General features: G+C 38.6%; 2 protein-coding genes across 3 annotated transcripts in view; one reads left to right on the forward strand and one right to left on the reverse strand.

The window, feature by feature from the left end:
• Positions 1-14,709, forward strand: part of LOC139948199 (WD repeat-containing protein 31-like) — a 33,192-nt gene extending 18,483 nt beyond the window's left edge. Inside the window, exons 4-9 of the mRNA XM_071946268.1 lie at positions 1,201-1,360; positions 7,311-7,479; positions 9,163-9,304; positions 9,957-10,113; positions 11,412-11,481; positions 12,021-14,709. Coding sequence (XP_071802369.1) covers positions 1,201-1,360; positions 7,311-7,479; positions 9,163-9,304; positions 9,957-10,113; positions 11,412-11,481; positions 12,021-12,117 — 795 coding nt within the window. The 3' untranslated portion in view covers positions 12,118-14,709. The remainder of the gene's footprint in view (positions 1-1,200; positions 1,361-7,310; positions 7,480-9,162; positions 9,305-9,956; positions 10,114-11,411; positions 11,482-12,020) is intronic.
• Positions 14,710-14,853: 144 nt separating this feature from the next.
• On the reverse strand, positions 14,854-19,688 carry LOC139948200 (ubiquinone biosynthesis protein COQ4 homolog, mitochondrial-like). 2 transcript variants are annotated; one of them, XM_071946270.1, is made up of 6 exons: positions 19,345-19,688; positions 18,589-18,741; positions 17,907-18,003; positions 17,567-17,669; positions 16,977-17,200; positions 14,854-16,029 (listed from the first exon to the last, which is right to left on the reverse strand). In XM_071946270.1, exons 1-6 carry the CDS (start codon positions 19,601-19,603, stop codon positions 15,870-15,872), a joined length of 996 nt encoding a protein of 331 aa, XP_071802371.1. In that variant the 5' UTR covers positions 19,604-19,688; the 3' UTR covers positions 14,854-15,869. The 2 variants fall into 2 exon arrangements, with proteins under 2 accessions (XP_071802371.1, XP_071802370.1); XM_071946269.1 differs by having other exon boundaries at positions 18,589-18,744.
• Positions 19,689-19,737: the final 49 nt, after the last annotated feature.

The raw sequence follows: 19,737 nt of genomic DNA on the forward strand, positions 1-19,737 counted from the left end.
CAGCTGAGTGGAGTCAGGGGGTGGAGGGGGCCTAGAGGGCAGTCTTGTAGGCGGATACTCCCTCCGCTTTCCCCTTCACCCACATGTAATACTCTCTTAAAGGAACACGTTGCCTTGGATCGGTCGAGTTGGTCTTTGAAAAGCGTTTTGTAACCGTTTGTTATAAAATGCATATGGTTGGAAAGATGTTGTAAAAGTAGAATACAATGATCTACACAAATATGCCTCGAAATTGCGTGGTTTTCTTTTCACCTCGTCCAATAACACGGTCGGCCATTTATGGGAGTCAAAATTTTGACTCCCATAAATGGCCGACCGTGATAGTTCGCGACGTAAAAAGAAAACCGTACAGTTTTGAGTGATACTTGTGTGGATCATTATATTCTACTTTTAAAACATCTTTCTAACCATATGCATTTCATAACAAACGGTTTCAATAGCTTTTTATAGACCAACTCGTCAGGTCCAAGGCAACGTGTTCCTTTAACAGAGCCACGTTTCAAAAAGCCTGTAAGCACAAAAACATTCTACGAAGCACAGATAAATCTAGCTTAATTGAAAAGTTTTATTTGCCAAAAATTCAGTCTAAAGTATGATACAGTTTATAACATATTATTATTAATATTATTATTAGTGAAATACTTCCACCTTATATTTTTGTTAATCGTCAGATAATTATTTTCCCCTCGAGTAAAAAGGGGCCACCAGGCTCTGAAGTCTTCTTCCCTCCCTGGTTTCTTTTTCAAGTGTAAAGGCCGGTTTATAGTTGTTCGCGCAATGGTCGTGCGATGGAAATCTTGACGAGTGCTCATCGGCCTCAGCGACCATGACTATAGACTTTGTTTTTTAGATCGCGCGTCAAGATTCAATCGCATGACCATCGTGCAACCGACTATAAACCGACCTCAAGTCCTCTTTAACACTTTTCAGTGCAGACAGAGTGAGATCTCTAGGATTACAAGCAATGCTTGTCCACGAATCTCTACTTTGAACTCTTGTCCCTCATCGTGACACTTCAAGAAAATATCCGATGAGATCTGTCGAGAACTGCACGGAGTAGAGTTACGCTTTCTGTCTGAACAAAATAGAACGAGTCCCACTGGAATCAATCAATTCTGATGGAAATTATGTCTGCTCTGACTTTGTGCTTGATTTTTTTTTTTTATTCTACGTTTTTTTTTCCTTCCTTTTTTTCTGCAGGTGGCGCACGCTCCAGAGCTAGAGGCGACGTTTAGCGCATCCCGGGACAAGACGATACGAATGTGGAAGAGAGGTACGACGGATGGAGGAACAGTTGAGCTGTGTAATTGCAAGCAGACGTTCAGCGGACACGACCTGGTTGTCACGGGAGTTGATTTTGGTTGGTTTGATTTGCAAAATTTTTAAATTATTTATTACTGGCAGCCATCATGTCGCCGGCAAGTGTAACGAAATTCTACTGTAAACAAAACTTTGTTTTTTTTTGAAAATAGAATTAGCTGTTGCAAACTGCTTACCAACTTAAAGGGCCTTGGGTAAAAAATGCAAAAATAGTTAATGGCCTAAAGTTTCAACCCTTGCAGAGTCTTTCGTAAAGGCTCTTTTTTATTTGATTACACATCCAACAGTACACATCCAACAGTACAATCCAACAGGCGTGCAACTCTTCCGCAGTTCTTTTTTTTAAATTTTAGTTTTTTAATATATTTTTTTTTTAGCCTAGTATAACAACAATGTTCAACTACAATAATGTAAAATAAGCCTAGTACATGCTAACAATGCACCTTAAAGCATAATAAACCTCAACATTTTCAAGGGTACCATTGTTGGTATCATGTCCCGTCATATCATATCATATCATGTGCTTTCGAAAATGTTCCTCTTTTTTTTCAACGGGCAGTTGCATGCTTGAATTAGAACCAATAAGGAGGATGACTAGGAAACAAGAAGAAGTGCTCTTTTTTTTTATGTGGGAGGAAAAACCCCCAAATGGGGAAAACACTGTCAACCCGGGCCCAATTTCATAGAGCTGCTAAGCACAAAAATTTGCTAAGCATGAAATTTCTTCCTTGGTAAAAACAGGATTACCAGCCAAATTTCCATTTGTCGCATATTGCTTGTTACTGCAGGCATTCAGCTGTGCTTATCCTGAAAATCACGTGAAAATTTGGTTGGTAATCCTGTTTTTATCAAGGCAAAAATTTCATGCTAAGCAGGTAGTGACTAAAAACTCAATCTACATGCAAGACTCTGGTCTGAGGTGGGATTCGAACCTGGGTCCACAGAGGTGAAAGGCAGGGACAGAAACCACTGAGCCAACCTGATCCCCAACATGCTCCCCACCTAAATTTAGCTTGATGAAATGTCAGACGTCCCCCATCCCTGTTTTATGTAATATATTTTAAAGTTCTAGACTTCCTTTTTACGTTTCTTTTGCCAAAGACTTGTTCAAAGTCATTAGAGTTGCTTTAAAAATAGTAAAGCAAGGGAGTATGTCAATTAAATTCAAATTTATGCAATCTTTGGCATTTTGGAGTAGCAAAAAGTCGGTGCTGGGTAAAAAAAAAAAATTGTCAATCCATGATTTCCATGCCTGATGAAGGCTTAGGAGTAAAATAAGGCAATGACCAAGGTAATAGCTAGGGGCATGAAGGTGCAGTGCCTACGTGCTGCGTTTGCCAGGCCTGCATTTCAATGTATGGCAATTGATTTTTTAGCAAGATAAGTTTTTTTTTTCCCTTGAACACACGATCAACACAGGATCAAGTTCTTGATACCTTAAAGTAGTAAGTTTGAAACATATTTTCGTGAAAAATCTGAAGAACAAATTTTAATCTCCTTCTAGAAGATGGAGTCACATTTTTGCACATCATAAAATCTGATAGTCAAACGCAAACTGTAGGTAAAGTGCAACGAGTAGCATTCCACAATGGGCCATGAAAATGCCCTAATTATCACTGAATGACTGCCAACTTGAAAATCAAAACAGACGTGCATTAAATACAGGCCTGATACCTCACAGAGGCAACTTAGCTATTGCCTTGGTGCCCTTGCCCTTTCAAGAACAAAGCATACAGACCTGTAACTGGCTATTAAGAAAAAAAAGAACTGTGTGAGAGAAAAAATAATCCAAGAAGCCTGTCTCTGGTCCAAGCAATCATCTTCTCACCCCCTGAAGGAGGTCCTGTTTAAAGCACTTCAAACTCATTATTCCTGGCAAGTCCTGTCTGTTTTCAAAACCCTCCTGCCTGAAGTCCGTCGGGCTTCAATTTCCTCTGGAAATCCCATTTCGGCGGAATACTTTTGATTCCTCGGCCTTACATTTCCCCAAAGTTTATCCGAGACGGTTTAGCGGAGGTTTTGACATGAAAAAGAAACATGGGGGAATGAGGGTGTTTGATGCGTCCCCATTACAGACCTATATGCTTCTTTCTGGAAAGGGCAAGGACACTAAGACATTTTTGCCTTGGTAAAGGGCACCCTATGACAAAATTGTCAATTTCTACTGGAGCATTTCAAGGGCATCAAGGCAATAACCAGGGGGCATGGAAGCAATCGTCTTCATTGCCTCAGTGAAGTATCAAGTCTGCCTTTTTTTTATTAAATATTATTTTGTTTACACGTGTGACGTGAATGAATATTGGTTAATAATCTTTGACAGATTAGGAGCGATTTGAAAGGATTTACGGAGATTCTTTGCAGGGCCTTTTTAGTCGATTTTTTTCGCGCTGATTATCCTCATTGTTTATTAAATGTTGTTTAGTTCACATCTTCGACGCGACTGAAAATTGAAAAATAATCTCAGACAGATTAGAACAGACTTGGAAGGCTTCACAGAGACTTTATGCAGCGCCGTTTGACTCTTCTTTTTTATCACGTTGGATTTTTTTTTCCCAGTAGTGAGTTTTTTTTCCTGTTATTTAAGATCCTCCTATGGGACTAGTAGTATCCTCTATCGACGGCTTAAATGTCAAAGCATTGTTTTCATTAATCATATTCGCTGCTTCGGTACGGAGACGGAAAACACCTCATTAACACCTCACAAAAAGTCATAAATCACAATAGAAATCACAATAGAAATATGAAACTAAAATATTTAACAATGAGATGCCTTAGAAAATTGAGAACATAGCTGATTAATTTTTTTAATAATGACATAAAAAAATTGCTAGGACAATGGTTGACGATACTTTTTCAGTTTATTGGGGTCAGATAAAAACTCAAATTGCCTATTTCAGGTGGTAAATAAGTTATCTCCACGGAGTGCTGTTTTTTCCCCTTCGTCTCATGAAACCATACTTTTTTGTAAACAAGTGGTGGGGGGGGGGGTGGACAGTGGAGAAAATTAAGACACAGTTAGACGAAACATAAATATTGGACTTTTCACCCAGCATTGAGATTGGTTTTATGTTTGTTGTTGTCTGTGTACAATTTTGGCCAATTAAAACCCTCTGCCTATGTAAAACAAGATATATACTACCTTTTCAAAAAGGACATTAAACATATGATTTGAGGCAATTACATAGTGAGGTATCAATGTTTATTTAGTTTGCGGTAACACCATGTGTATATCTACTTGCCAGGTAGAGTTTGTTCTTAGAGAACTGTCTTTCTATATTCTACTACCGCGGAGTAGATTTATCGGATTGCTCGAGAGACTTTTCAGTCCTGAAAAGAACTGTCCTGCTTTTTAACTACTACCTGGACGGAAGGTAGAGAAAACTGGCTGGGACTACTACTCTAGCTTATAGGAGCGTAGACAGTAGACATTGAACATGCTTCAAGCATCCAGGACATAGCAGTAATTTTTGTAGCGTTTTGTTTTTTTCTTTATCCTTCATGGGCTTGCTGAGGAAGCAGCTGCATCAACACTGGAATGTACATGTATGTGAATTACATTAAGAGAACTCCTTAAAGACACTGGACACTATTGGTAATTGTCAAAGACAAGTCTTCTCACTTGGTGTATCTCAACATATGCATAAAATAACAAACCTGTGAAAATTTGAGCTCAATTGGTCATCGAAGTTGCGAGATAATAATGAAAGAAAAAGCACTTTTGTCACACGAAGTAAGTGCGCTTTGAGATGCTTGATTCCGAGACATCAAATTCTAAACTTGAGGTCTCGAAATCAAATTTGTGGAAAATTACTTCTTTCTAAGTCACTTCAGAGGGAGCCATTTCTCACAATGTTTTATACTATCAATCTCTCCCCATTTCTCATTATCAAGTGAGGTTTTATGCTAATAATTATTTTGAGTAATTACCAACAGTGTCCACTGCCTTTAAGAATCTTCACAGTGTGACAGATGTTGTTTGTGCACCAATGGCTGTCAAGACATGATTTTATTATTTCCATCGACTGCATTCCCAGATTGAAAGGGGGCATATGTATTAGTATGCATTCCGGAATTCAAAGGGGCGATATGTATTACAAGTGTTTACGTGTGCAGCCTCAATCATGTGCAATTTTTTGAGTTTGCAATTAAAGGTGCTGTGTCGTCATGATCAAAGTTCACATTTGCAAACATTTATTTCATTGCTGCCCTACATGTACACTTACACATTTTACAAAGTTTGATAGTTTTATTCAGTAGTAGTTTACAGTATTACTTAGTATCTTAGGATATGAAAGTTTACAATGATTTAGATAGTTATATATTAGGAAGCTTTTAAAGTAGGACAACAATTAGGTTAGGGTGAAGCAGAGGCTTTTGTGCCTTAACCTATGGACAGACAAACAACATAAAATACTATACAGAAGAAAGAAAACACAAGACAGACTAGACAAACAGAATACATGACAGAGGCTAATAAATGATGGTAAGTTAACAATATACTTCAAACCTACGAATAAGCATCAAGAGGTTTTTATTTTTTTTATTTTCTTGTGAAGCCAGGAAGAGTGATTGAAGATTTAATTGAGTAACTCAAATTATTCCAAAACATAATGCCACGTTGAACAAGACTAGTTGGCATGTAACATGTAATTATGAACTCTCACCTAGATACTGCTACCATGTGCGCTCCGGGTATGTCTATATTAAAGAGTGCAGACGCATAATTGTTATCATAAAGACTTACTTGGTAACAGGCAAGTGCTGGAGAACTGTTGATAGTATAAAACATTGTGAGAAACGACTCGCTCTGAAGTAGCATACTTTTTAAGAAAGATGTAATTTCTCACTCAAAAAAAAAAAAAAAAAAAAAAAAGAAAAAGACTTGAGGCCCGGAGCCTTTTATTAGGCATGTGATAGCAAACAAATTTGTGCAACAAGGGTGTTTTCTCTTTCATTGTTCTCTTGCAACTTCAATGACCGGTTGAGCCCAAACTTTCACAGGTTTGTTAATTGATGCATATGTTGGGATGCACCAAGTGAGAATACTGGTCTTTGACAATTACCAAACATGTCCAGGGGTCGATTTCACAAAGAGTTAGGACTAGTAGTAACTTAGGACTAGTCCTAGGAGATATTCAAAACGTATGGCTAGTCCCAAGTTAGGAAGAGTAACTCATCCTAACTCGAGATAAGACTAGTCCTAACTCTTTGTGAAATCCACCCCTGTGCCTTTAAATGGGGGGCACCCCAATCACTCTCTGCATGTATGTTAATTAGGCATGGACCATGTCCATATGGATAACAACTAGAACCCATCTTCACGAGCGAGAGACACGTTCACCGCAAATGGATCTCCCTACAGCGTGGGTAATTAGGGTCATTCGCGAGGGGCAGCAACGGCTTCTTGTCTTTGATTAAAAAGCCCCTAGCGCTATGAAATGCTGATGGTTAGACGCTGTTTCTCCTGGGTTTCGGGTCTCGAGGAGGAATTACATGGATATTGACCCAATTGAAGACCGGGAGTAGGACAACCACCCCCCCCCCCCAAAAAAAATATATATACATACAGGTAAACTGGAATGAGGACTTGTGCTTGTAAGGATTATTGTTATTGGCTGGGTGAGGGGGAATGCATGATGAAGTGTTTTTAACCGTGTCTGGGTGTTGATTACAAATTTTGCATTGCATCCGATGCCATAACGAAAATGAATAAAACGCTCAATGAGCGATAAACTCCAAATGCGAAATTAGATTATTTATTTCTCATCAAAAACAACATTTCAGACAGAAATATTTTAAGGGATGTTTTCTACCATCATCATCATTAGACCGTGTAGGTTTTATGTAAATCTGTGATCTTCACGTTTTTTGTTCCTACCAATTCTGTAACAGCCTTTAAACTAAAAAAAAAAAGTAAAGACAATATTTTTAATTTCTCATCTTTCTCTCTTTCTCTCCCGCCTCCTCCTCCTCCCTCCACCCTCTTGCAGGAAATGGAAAGCTGTGCTCAGGGTCTCGAGACAACTCACTCCGGCAGTGGGATATCACGACCGGTCAATGCATCAACCAAAGTGTTATCCCTAGGAACTTGGTTACCCACTTAAAATGTGTACCGGGAGAGAATCTGGTGGTCCAGACCAGCGAGGACAGATGCCTCAGGTAGGACTTGGATCTTAAAGGCACTGGACACTAATGGTTGTTACTCAAAATAATTGTAAGCATAAAAACTTACTTGGTAACGAGCAATGGAGAGTTGTTGATAGTATAAAACATTGTGAGAACGGCTCCCTCTGAAGTAATGTAGTTTTTGAGGGCTAAAGAGGTAGTTTCCTACTTAAATAATAAAATACTTGAAGCCTGAAGCCTTTTTGGAAGGAGTGTTTTTTCCTCCATTATTCTCTCGCAACTTCCACAGGATTGTTATTTTATGCATATAATGAGGTACATCAAGTTTAGAAGACTGGTCTTTGACAATTACCAAAGGTGTCCAGTGCTAATAAAGGACCTATGAATTTAAATATTTCCAGTTTTTGTAGAAGTTTCACTTTCCTACTCTGAACTGCAGTGTACCAGTTGATTTGCCTACCAGATGACCACATTGGTCATTCTTTGATTGTGCTATTTTGCACAATTGCTCTTATATATTAAAAATAAAAATAAATAAAAAAATAAAAAAATATGAAGGCTTATATAACAAAAGAAAATCAAAACCCACTTTTGGGGTAGAATACGCGCTACCCCCTACCCCCCCTTTAAACAAATTCAGAAAAATTTAGAACAATTTAAAGCAGCATCACCCAAGAATTGGTTTAGAAGAAAGAAAAAAATAATGAAAACAAAATTAAATCCATCCCTTTTAACATAACATGTAATAGCTATTTACAAAAATGTATGTAAAAACAAAACAGCTATGGCCCTGAATTGTGTCTTGATAAATCCAAGAGAGATCATGTGCTTGGTGTATTTTTAGTTCTCAGCCGACACAAAACCACCTGCTTAGCTGGATTCTGTCTTATCACCTGCAGAGAATGCAGAGCCAAATGAAATGCTTATATCCGGTTGTACCAAATTATTTATTTACTTAAAGGCAGTGGACACTATTAGTAATTACTCAAAATAATTATTAGCATAAAACCTTACTTGGTAACGAGTAATGGGGAGAGGTTGGTAGTATAAAACATTGTGAGAAACGGCTCCCTCTGAAGTAACATAATTTTCCACGAATTTGATTTCGAGACCTCAAGTTTTAGAATTTGAGGTCTCGAAATCAAGCATCTGAAAGCACACAACTTCGTGTGACAAGGGTGTTTTTTCTTTCTTTCTTAGTTATCTCGCAACACTGACGACCAATCAAGCTTAAATTTTTAGAGGTTTGTTATTTTATGCATATGTTGAGATACAGCAAGTGAGAAGACTGGTCTTTGACAATTACCAATAGTGTCCACTGTCTTTAATAGGAAGGTATATACGTCAAATGGTAATAAAAGTCTTTTGGTAAGAAGATAAACTATTTTGAGAACTGTTGCTGGGAAGTGCATTAACAGGGTGAGGTTGTCCCCATAAAAATGGCCCTGCACTCTCAAAAGATGATGTTCCAGCAGTTGATTACGCAACTGCATGCGCCACTCATGCAAGGTTTCTTGTGTTAGTGGCGCATAGCTGGCACAAATAAATGTTGCTATAAGTTGACTGCAAAAAGTTTTGTGAAATCGAAGGCAGGCCTGTTTCATTATTTTTAAAATTATTTTTAGCCTTTGAGAAAGACTGTGCTAGAAGTCAAAACATCAGGTCGTTAACTAATTTTTTGCAAAAATAATTAACCTGCGAAATTTGTGTGTGTAGGATTTGGGACACGCGCACATTAACCGAGGCTCATGTATTCCCGAAGAAGCAGTACATCCAGACGTGCTGTGACGTGACTCCAGATGGCAACTACTGTCTAACGTCCAGTAACGGGGTCGGAGGCAAGGGATGCGAAGCTACGGTAAGATTATACAAAACATATTGACGCCCTCGTACAGTAAGCCAAAACAGAGTTCTGCGCTTACGTCTCTTCCTGTAAGAGTATATTTCTTCAGGTCAATTTAATTTAATATTGATTCAAGATTATTGTTGCGCCTCCTGAATTATAAAAAGCCAATGATACATTTGAAAATGGTCAGAATGTAAGCAAGACTGGTCACCAGGCCAGTGCCCAAACCAAAGTATGGGGATATGTCTGTCCCGCCAACAGAGAACTAAGAATTACTAGTTACATTTTATGAGCCTAACCCTGCTGGCATCAGTAATGTTTTTTTAATTTGTTCAAGCAGGAGACAGACACCTGTAATCCTACCTCTGTAAACAATCTACACTGGGCAAGGTAACCAGAGAAGCAGTAACTCAAAACACACATGTTCACGCTTGAATTTCCAACCAAAATTAGGTCTTCCACAACGAACCTTTAATCATAAAAAAAAAAAAAAAAAAAAAAAAAAAAAAAAAAAAAATAATTTTGGTTAATATATAACCAAAATTAATATTCCTTATCCCTGATGCAAATTTAGAATCTATTATAACCAATATGATGTTACAGTATACAACTCACTTTTATGACAAATTTACTTAAATAAAAATTGAAATGTTTTCCCCCTTAGCTTTGGGACCTGCGAGCCCAGTCGTTAGTCGCTGAGTATCACGGCCACCAGCAGACAACATCAGCTTGCTGCTTCATCCCCAATATTTACTCCAAACCGCTTATCGCTACATGCTCTAATGACGGTACTATTAGAGTCTGGGATAGGAACTCATGTGGTAGGCATCTCCTTAATGGATTTATTATGATTTGTGCAAACATTCCTAACTCTTTCACCTATTGACCCGTCCCTATCAACTGGTTAAATTATATCCCTTCATAAAAATTGGTGTAAAACAAAAGATGAAGATCATACAGCCACACAGTTTTCAGAAAGGGAAAGAGGACTCTTGAGGGTGCTATTGTGATCTATTTTTTGGGGGTTGTCATTTGCAAAAAGTGCAAATATTTATCACGTACTTCTTGTAGGTGGGTGCTACTATAAATATTCAAGCAAGTCAAGTCGCCTCCGCCTTGATACACATCCAACACATAGGAGAGACAGTCGCTTTCTCTATCCGTGCCGTTCGCTTTCTCTATCCGTGCCTTAATTACATTGGTCCTCAGAGACTGGTCTTGCACCGCAGTAATCTAGCCCTCGGTTTCTTTCTTCAACTCTCCGCTCTTTAGCCAATAGACCGATCAATTAAGCTCCGTCCCATTGCGTATTGACCAATCACAACGCAACAAAGGTCCGACACTAAGGTTCGACATGCGTGCGCATATCTTGGCGCGCGGCAGAGTTGTGTAGAAAGGCATTGGAGAGCCCCAAGTGTTCTTGCTTACATGTGCGTTGTGGGCGGAGCCTACTGGATCGGTCTATTCCAGGTCCATTAGATAAACTTATGACTATATTAACAGGTGCATTAAAGGGTTCAAGGGAAGGTACACATTATGTAATCACTCTTGAAATAAATCGCAATAAAAACTTATTTGGTTAGAAATATAGTAGCTCTTGCTGGTATACAATTTTTTGAGAAGCATTTCACTTTGAAGCAATGTGGTTATGGAATTTACAGTCTTTTTGCAGAAACAGTTACCGATAAAACTAAAATACTTTTATTCTTGATCAAGGTTAGCTTCTTGACCCACTCTCATTTGTACGGGTTCATGGTAAAGTCAACCATAATCTATGCTCCAATGTATACAAGAGCCGGCACTCAAGAAATTTACTTTCACCTAGACGGCAAATAAAAGGCAGCCACAACAAGATGTTGGTTCCTTTCACACTATTTGCTCAATGGTGTACTGTTACAGTTGAATCGGCCTCCGACAGTACCCAGGACTGTAAACTCTTAACACTCGGACACTTTGCAGGCGGAAGCCGTGTATCAAGTGACATTGAGTCCTCCGCTGCTAGCACCATTTATGTCATTAAACTCTGGGAATGTGATTTTTTTCGAGGAGGAGAAAGAGGTTACCACGGTAACAGCACCTTGACTTTTTTTGAGTTTTTCCTTATTGTGTTTTTTTTCAGCTTGCATAACGATGTTGAGTATTGTTGGTTTTGGTTCGTTGACGTCTATCGCAGCCAATACCGATAAAAGGTTTGTGGTTTTCTCTCTATGAGTTGAAAGTTTTCAGACAAACTTATAATTTTTTTTCACATCAAAGGCATAACAAAACCTTGCGCTAAATTTACAAATTTAAAGCCAATGTTAAGGATTTGTAACTACTGAAAGCAACTGGCTCATCCAAATTTACTCATTATAACAAACTCATTCAGACCCACTCATCAAACCCTACTTATTAAAACTCACTCAACAAAAGTAACTCGTCAAAACTCACTCATTAAAACCCATCCATCAAAAATTACTCATCTCTACCCTTGCCCCCTCTGATTATGCCTCTGTTACTCATTATAAATCACTCATTAGAACAACTCGTCACTCTGTATAACTCGATTAAAACTCACTCATTAAAACTCACCAACTATTACTCATCATATTCCATTATTACTCAATTAATATAGTTCACGCATAAATGACTCATTATATTTTTCATTACTACTCACTCATTCAAACGTTCACTCACTCAGATGTTGAGTTAACCCATATTATTTTTTATTTTATTTTCCTTGTCTCAGTATATGTGTTGGAAGTGTTAGTCGAGGAGTCCACATAGCAACTCTATTAGAAGAACCAGTAGGGCAGTTTCGCTTTATCTACGTCGCTCAGTACTAACGAGGTATCCATAGCAACAAACCCTAATACGTGTGTGTATATCTATAAATATATATACTCCACACAGATAACACGGAGAAACATATATTTGGATGTGTCTCGGGTTACCAGCTTAATAGTGAATGTGTTGTGAGTCAGAGTACCGAGTAATAGCAGGAATGGAAAAGTAACATGAGTGGAGCACAAGTGAACGATTTGTTTGCTCTCCAGTCTGCTTGCCTGGGATTTATTTGACGGTGCGCAACGTATCTTTGTAGTGGCTAAAATGAAAATAGTGTGCCAGCTCCAGCACAGGGGTCCTATGCAAACAGTTTTCAGTCATTGCTGTTTCATATTGCGTTGTCAAGAATTCTAAGCCCAATTTCTTTTTTTTTAAAGCGAGGAACTAATTTTCCAACAGAGATTGGTCTCTAGCTTCATGTAAAAAAAGTGTAAAATGTCATGTTATATCATCGAATGTGGTGGATATTGACAAATTTTGCCCCAGAGGATTGATGATTCAGGGATGAGTTTGTTCAGACTTTTGGCTGAATTCAGACTTTTTATGTCGGCCTGGTAAAGACAATCAGACAATATTTTTTTTCCACAAATAAAGAAATCCTGCTCACTGGTCTACTTCTCTAGTGCTTTGGATACTGTTTCCAAAAGCTCCTTGGAATCTATAACCCCAGGGGTAACCAAAATGTAGAAATGGCATCATTTCAACATACCTGTGAATTTGTATCCAAGTTTCAGACTTTTTTGTTAGTAATGAATCTCACCCCTGGTGATTACAATGACAATTTATAACATTTTAATGTGAGGTTAGAAACTTGTAATTTGTTCCACACTTACAGGACTCTATCTGTCGGAAAAAGAGTACATCACAAATTGAATTTGACAATTCTCTTCATCTTTAAAACATACCTAAGCTTAAAACCATTTTACTTTACCAAAACAGATAGCCATCCCAACTCCCTTGTCATGTACATGTATAGTCTTTAAAGGCAGTGGATACTATTGGTAATTAGTCAAAATAATTATTAGCATAAAACCTTACTTGGTAATGAGTAATGGGGAGAGGTTGATAGTATAAAACATTGTGAGAAACGTCTCCCTCTGAAGTGACGTAGTTTTCGAGGAAGAAATAATTTTCAACGAATTTGATTTCGAGACCTCAAGTTTAGAATTTGAGGTCTCGAAATTAAGCATCTGAAAGCACACAACTCTGGTAACAAGGGTGTTTTTTTTTCTTTCATAGTTATCTCGCAACTCCGACAACCAATCGAGCTCAATATTTCACAGGTTTGTTATTTTATGCATATGTTGAGATACATCAAGTGAGAAGACTGGTCTTTGACAATTACCAATAGTGTCCAGTGTCTTTAAGAGGATTAATTGAATCAAGCAGAAACAGGTTCACTGCCAAAGTGCAATACATTGCACAAATTGTTCTGACAGGCAAATTCATAATCATTTTATGCTTTAATGCACAAGTTGTTGAAGCTGGACCAACGCCTCTTACTGTGAGCTCAGTTAATTAGGCAAAAATGTGTTCATTTGCTCATAGTTCTTGCATGCAATGATAAGAAGTACAACAATGCAAAAGGAGACTGAAAATGCAATATGCTTCCACCCTTGTGAAATGCGCAAAGTGAAATAGTCAGTATAAAGCAAAAAGTAATAATGTTGTGGCTAAGGCTACATCTACAGCTCAAGCCAAGTCAACAGCCATGGCATTCTGGCCACAGACACTGTAGTAGCAATTAGTTCAGACTCTGACTAAGCAATGATTGTCGAGCTCAAGGAAACAAGTTTAGTGATCAGCTAGGGTGGGATTCGAACCCACATTCTAATGACTAGTAGACATCTTTACTGCTTTTAAAGAACCAAGTCAGACAAGATTCTCTATGATTTGTTAGTAAATTCTCAGCTGGCTGAGTTAAATAACTTAAATCGTTGTTCCAAACATGTTGTTATCGTTCCAACAAATTACCACGACTTTTGGCTTCTTCCATAAAAGAGCGCATACTTTAAGAGATTTGTGTAAAGTCCCGGTTACACAGGACTCGATATTGAGAACGAAAACGATTATGTTAAAAATGCACACCCTTGATTGGATGAAGGAGCGTGGGCCTATTCTGCGTGGAGCAACTCAACCAATAGAATTTGGCTGTCTGTGTCATTATCATTATCGCATCAGTGTAACTTGGCCTTTAGTTCCTCGAACGATAGAGAATGACATGAAAGAAGTTTTCCGGCTGGTAACAATTTTCCCCCCTAATGACCAGTACACTTTAATGCCAGAAAAGACTCTAGAAGGTACAAGGTACCTTTTTTGTATGTTTAAGTTCACTTTTTGGTTAAATGGTCTATAGCAATGGAACCACAAAGTTAACTTCATCAGTAAGTCATAGTTGACCAGGGGTCGATATAGTTGACCAGGGGTCGATTTCACAAAGATAGTCCAACTTCGGACTAGTCCTAGGACTCTTTGGGAGTTCTTAAAAACTTAAGGCTAGTCCTAAGTTAGTAACTCGTCCTAACTTGAGATAAGACAAGTCTTGCAAATCTTTGTGAAGTCCTTCCCTAGACTCGATAACAAAATAATAATAAATTAAATAAAAAAACAGCACTTTTTAAAACAGGTAAAGTAATAATCTTTTATTTTAATTGTATTCCTAATAACTGTGTACATACAAATACAAAGAGTAAAAATAATCATATATCATGTTCTGTTGCCGCACATCGAATAAGACGTACAGTACTGCTTCAAGATTTGTATTTAATCAGTGGCGTTAAATTGTTTCCTGTTGTTTTGTTTCCGATTTGAAATATTTATGTCTCTTGGTTTAAGTTAAGAAACTGTTGTAAAAAAATAAAACAAATGGAAGCAAGTGTTTCAATGATGATCACTTACTTTTGGTGTAAATTTGGTTTTTTTTAACAGTGTGTTCTTTGTGCTTTCATTTCATTGTTCGTTGTGAAGCCAAGGACTCTCGGAAAAGTAAACTTTGTCACTTTACTAGCCAAGAACCCAAATGGAGAGAAGACGAGGAATGACGTTTTATTTTTAGATGTTTTTGAGTTCTGGGAAAAAAAAAAAAACCAAAACCCAGAGGAACCTTAGGTCGGATGTAGACCCATGAGCGTCTGCATTGCAGAGCAGATGTTGAAGTGCTTTGACCAATAAGCTTTACCAATAACAAGGTGGTTTGAATCCTATACGCCTTTCTTCATATTTATGCATGACGTCATAATTCTCACGTCCCCCATCACTTGCAGTGGCTGCACCCATCGCCTCGTTTTGGGTTAGCATTGTGACGTACCTCATGCATAAATATATAGAGAGGCGTATAGGTAATCCAAGGACACCACTCTTGAAGATGGCACCTCGGTAAGGACAGAAAACCCAATGATGGGTGCTGACTGCTGACCAAGGAAGTTGATAAGAGAATTTGTACTAACCAACTTTGTGAACTTATGGAAGTCACTACTATGAGGTTTGCAGTATCATCTTATTGTAGCTCTTAAGAGTTGTGGTGGGTCTGATTCAAGGGCCACATAAAATGTCTATTCTCCTTTACATCCTTCAAAATGTTGACTTTTGATGTCTTTACGTGTTGTCATCTCTCCTTGAAGGGTGTCATGCCATAGTCGTTGTGGAGTTCAGTAGGTCCATGAAGGAGAAACATTAAGGTGCCCCAGCAAATCTCTATTGATTGCTTTTATTACATTCTGCACATCGTATAACTGTCATATGTCCTGCGTTGTCATCTCTCCTTGCTGAAGGGTGTCATGCCAATGTCGTTGTGCAGCTCAGTCAGAGGTTGCTCCCAGCGCTTCTCAAAATGGACGTTGAGTAGAAGCTTTGCTCGGGGTGCCGTCTGGATCACCCATGGTATGTACACACTGAAGAGCTGACCAAGGTGCCTGAGGAAGTTAAACAAGGAAAGTAAAAAATAATACACAAATTACTGGAAACTGTTCATGATGTCACGTTAGTTTGCGGCATGTCATGGTCAAGTGGTCTAGTTCAACGAACCTAAGCTAAGGTGTTGTTAGCAGCAGAGTACTGGGTTCAAACGAGTCTTGGACACTTGTGCCCCCGAGCAAGGCACTTAACCAGAGTTGCTTTGTGAAAAGTTGGGTAGGTATTGCGTTTTGCTCTACCAGTCAGGCTCCTAGTGGATGAAACCTATGCCTACATTCTTAGGTCGAAACTCCACTCTGCAACAAAGTCATATTGCGCACAAAAACGTTTTGTGCAACAACATTGTATTTGGCAAACATTGACTGCTGTGTGTACGTCTTGGTAAATGTAAACGAGATACAAGCTCAAGCATTCTCAAGCTTGCTTTTTCTCGGAGATACGACCTTGTTGCACTGACACGGCTTCATAAACTCTTTAAGACAAAACAAATGTCTGGAATGAAAGTTGCTCTTTAACAAGGCCAACAAAAGGGTCCACTAAAGTGAATAATCTTGCCAAATAATTTCATCAATGGAACCGTGCCGAGCGGATAAGAGCACCGAACTCAAGCTCTGATGCTTCTGTTAAGCAGAGTGTGGGTTTGAATCCCGGTCGTGACACTTGTGTCCCTGAGCAAGACACTTAACTATAACTGCTTCTCTCCACCCAGGGGTAAATGGGTACCTGTGAGGGCAGAGATGGTTCTTGTGATTGATTTAGCCGAGTAGCGCATATTAATGTTGCACAGGCTGCATACTCCCCACCAGGGAGCTGAGATGGTTTAAGGAGTGATTTAAGGCCCAGTGACCAGGGTAATAATGTGAAGCGCTTTGGGACGCCCTCCGGGTGTGAAAAGCGCTATATAAAAACGGGTCATTATTATTATTATTATTATTATTATTATTACCTCCTCTTCACACCAAGTGGTCCGAACAGCGCCCCCAAGGTTGTCATAGGTAACCCAGTATTGATCATCTCAAACCATTTCACAACCACCTCTCCTACCATCGTGGCGGGCATGCCCAGTAAGGCGTGGTTGAAATCGTGTATTTCACGATAGCGCTGCATCACATAGGCTAGGTCGGGGTCATCCACAAACTGAACTGAAGTACGCGTGTCTGAGGTTATTTTCTGTTGTGGAGAGAGAGAAGTTTTAATTGCTGTGATCATTTCTAATTTAAATTACAAAGCACATAAACACAGGCCAGTTGACTGTTCATAACAGTTGAATAAAGCGGGACTTAAGAAAGAGCAAAATTTCATAGAGCTGCTTATCAGCAGAACAAAATTGCTTAAAAAATTTCTGCTAAGCACAAATATCAAGCAGGATACGAGTCAGATTATTTAAAATCCATATTTTACTTTTCTTCAAAAGATTTTCCACACCAGACATTGAAGTTGTACCTTCTTTTTGTTTTAAAGGTTAGCTAAATTATATGTATTGGACCCAGTATAGAAGGACTGGTCTAAATTCTTTACACAAACAGAGCAACTCACATTTTTCTTCATGAAGTCCACATACTCCCTGCCCAGCGTTCCTTCTGGTAGACTCGCCAACCAATCCATATTTACAGTTTTTGTGTTGATTCGTGGTCTCTCACTAAATCAAATATACACAGATATTCACTTCTTATTACAGTTACATCCAGGGGTCTCGCCTTGATAAGTTAGCAGATAAGGCCGAACAAATTGTTGCACAAATCAAGAAACTGATTCAAAACTAGACAACATTTCTTTTTATAGTCATTGTGAAATCAGTGGTTAGCTTGAGGGATTGAGGAACCCACAACCTTGTGATTGCAAGTCCTGCAGTCTAACCACTGGACCACATTCTTACCTTAAGATGACTCTTCCTTCTGGATCTTTAAGCATCTTGCTATGGAGTTTTCTCAGTGCACTATGCCCAGTAACCTCTCCCAGTGTTGCAATCATATCTAAAATTACATACAAATAAGATGTATCAATAGTTGGCCAACTCTCCCTGATTTGCAGTATAGTTCCCTGAAAACAAATCTTTCCATGTTCTGATGAAAACATTTGAAAATCCCCCAACTTATGTTGAATTGTTTGGATTTGAACTAAGAAAAATTTACTGGAGCAAGACTTAAACCAACGACCTCCAGATTAACATACTATCGCTTTACCAACTGAGCTATCCATAACGATGTTAGTGGCCTCACTGTTAGTCAATGTCTTTATACAAATTAGAAGTGTCAGAGTTGCAATCTGCTGGAAGTTCCCTGAAAATAAACTAATCTTTTCAGGTTCTGATGAACAAATTTAAACTCCATGCAAATCTGCTGAACGGTATGCGTGTGGGGTCCCTCGGTATCCAGGGGTCTCACGTGCATACTGTACTCATATGAGATCTACTCTCAAAGCTTGTTGAACTCATGTGCCGGACAACGCCTTCAAGTGACCATTCCATTATAATATTAAAGGACCATTGGATTAGAGCACTGCTTGTTAAATCACTAGTCATGAGCGAGCAGCCCAAAAATTCACATGAGAACTATTACCATCTCGATAGGGGTCATAGAGGGACATGACAGCAGATCCCACAGCCAGCAACCCTTTCTGCAACTCAGTAGTCGGGATGTGATCATCGTATAAACATTGTCTTTCACTGCTGGAGGAGGAGGCTACATCCTGATCTTCTCCGCTCACATCATCTGCTATAAATAGCATAATGTAGAAATAGAAGTTATATCAACAAGTTGTCTGAGGAATGTAACCATGGATTTGGATATAAATTGTTACATTAAAGACTTTTAGTGAAATCTTGAATCTGTTCTTTGAAATCCCATGGTTAGAACAATCTTGATTCACGTAGGGTACAACCAGTCAATCAACATCATTGGTCAAAAGAAGATTGTTAATAATACTAATAGCCGATTCAATAAACGACCCATCATTAACTGGGACGCTGTACTCATTTTAAGTTTTAAAAACAATGTTGAATTCCATGGTCGTACTGGTTATTTTTTTTAAGTAGTACATTGCCCCAGTAACTGGGTCTACCTCATTCATAGTTCTACTTCGACAGGTATGTACCCATTCCCCTACTTCTAGAAACTAAACTATAAAGGGGAGCCTTATAGTTTCTAGAAGTACCCATTCCCCCATCCATGTACTACCGCCAGAGCAGAGTTTGACCACAACTGAAACTAGATCAAACAATACTCAGTCTGGCATCCAAAACCAGAGTATTATTGTAATCGGAACAATTTTAATTGTTGTAGTTCATGCAGTAAACATGCAAAAATATCGTTTACCCTCTGAATCGAAGTTGAAGATTCTGTCATCGTCCACGTCATTAGAATGTGAGTGAGATCCATTTAGTCTTCTTTGATGAAAAAGTCCCAGCCGTGTTCGATGTGTATTGCACCGATGACAAGTTTTGTCAATAGCTAACTGTGGAGTTATAAACGAACATCTTGCAAGTTTTCTCACAGCCGTTTCACTCCTGAAATGTACGGATCGGTTGATCGCAATATGTCTAAGCTGTGCCCTAAGTATCCTTAAATGTGCCATCCTTGTAATATTTATGATTCAAAATCATTTATGTTGTGAAAACAGTGAGAATATTCGTCCTTTTCCATCACCGCCTAGCACACATTTTCTGTAGCTATATGTTAATGAGGTCAATCCCAACCAATCAATCAGCC

Source organism: Asterias amurensis, chromosome 15 (assembly GCF_032118995.1).
Source record: "Asterias amurensis chromosome 15, ASM3211899v1".
Lineage (NCBI taxonomy): Eukaryota > Metazoa > Echinodermata > Asteroidea > Forcipulatida > Asteriidae > Asterias > Asterias amurensis.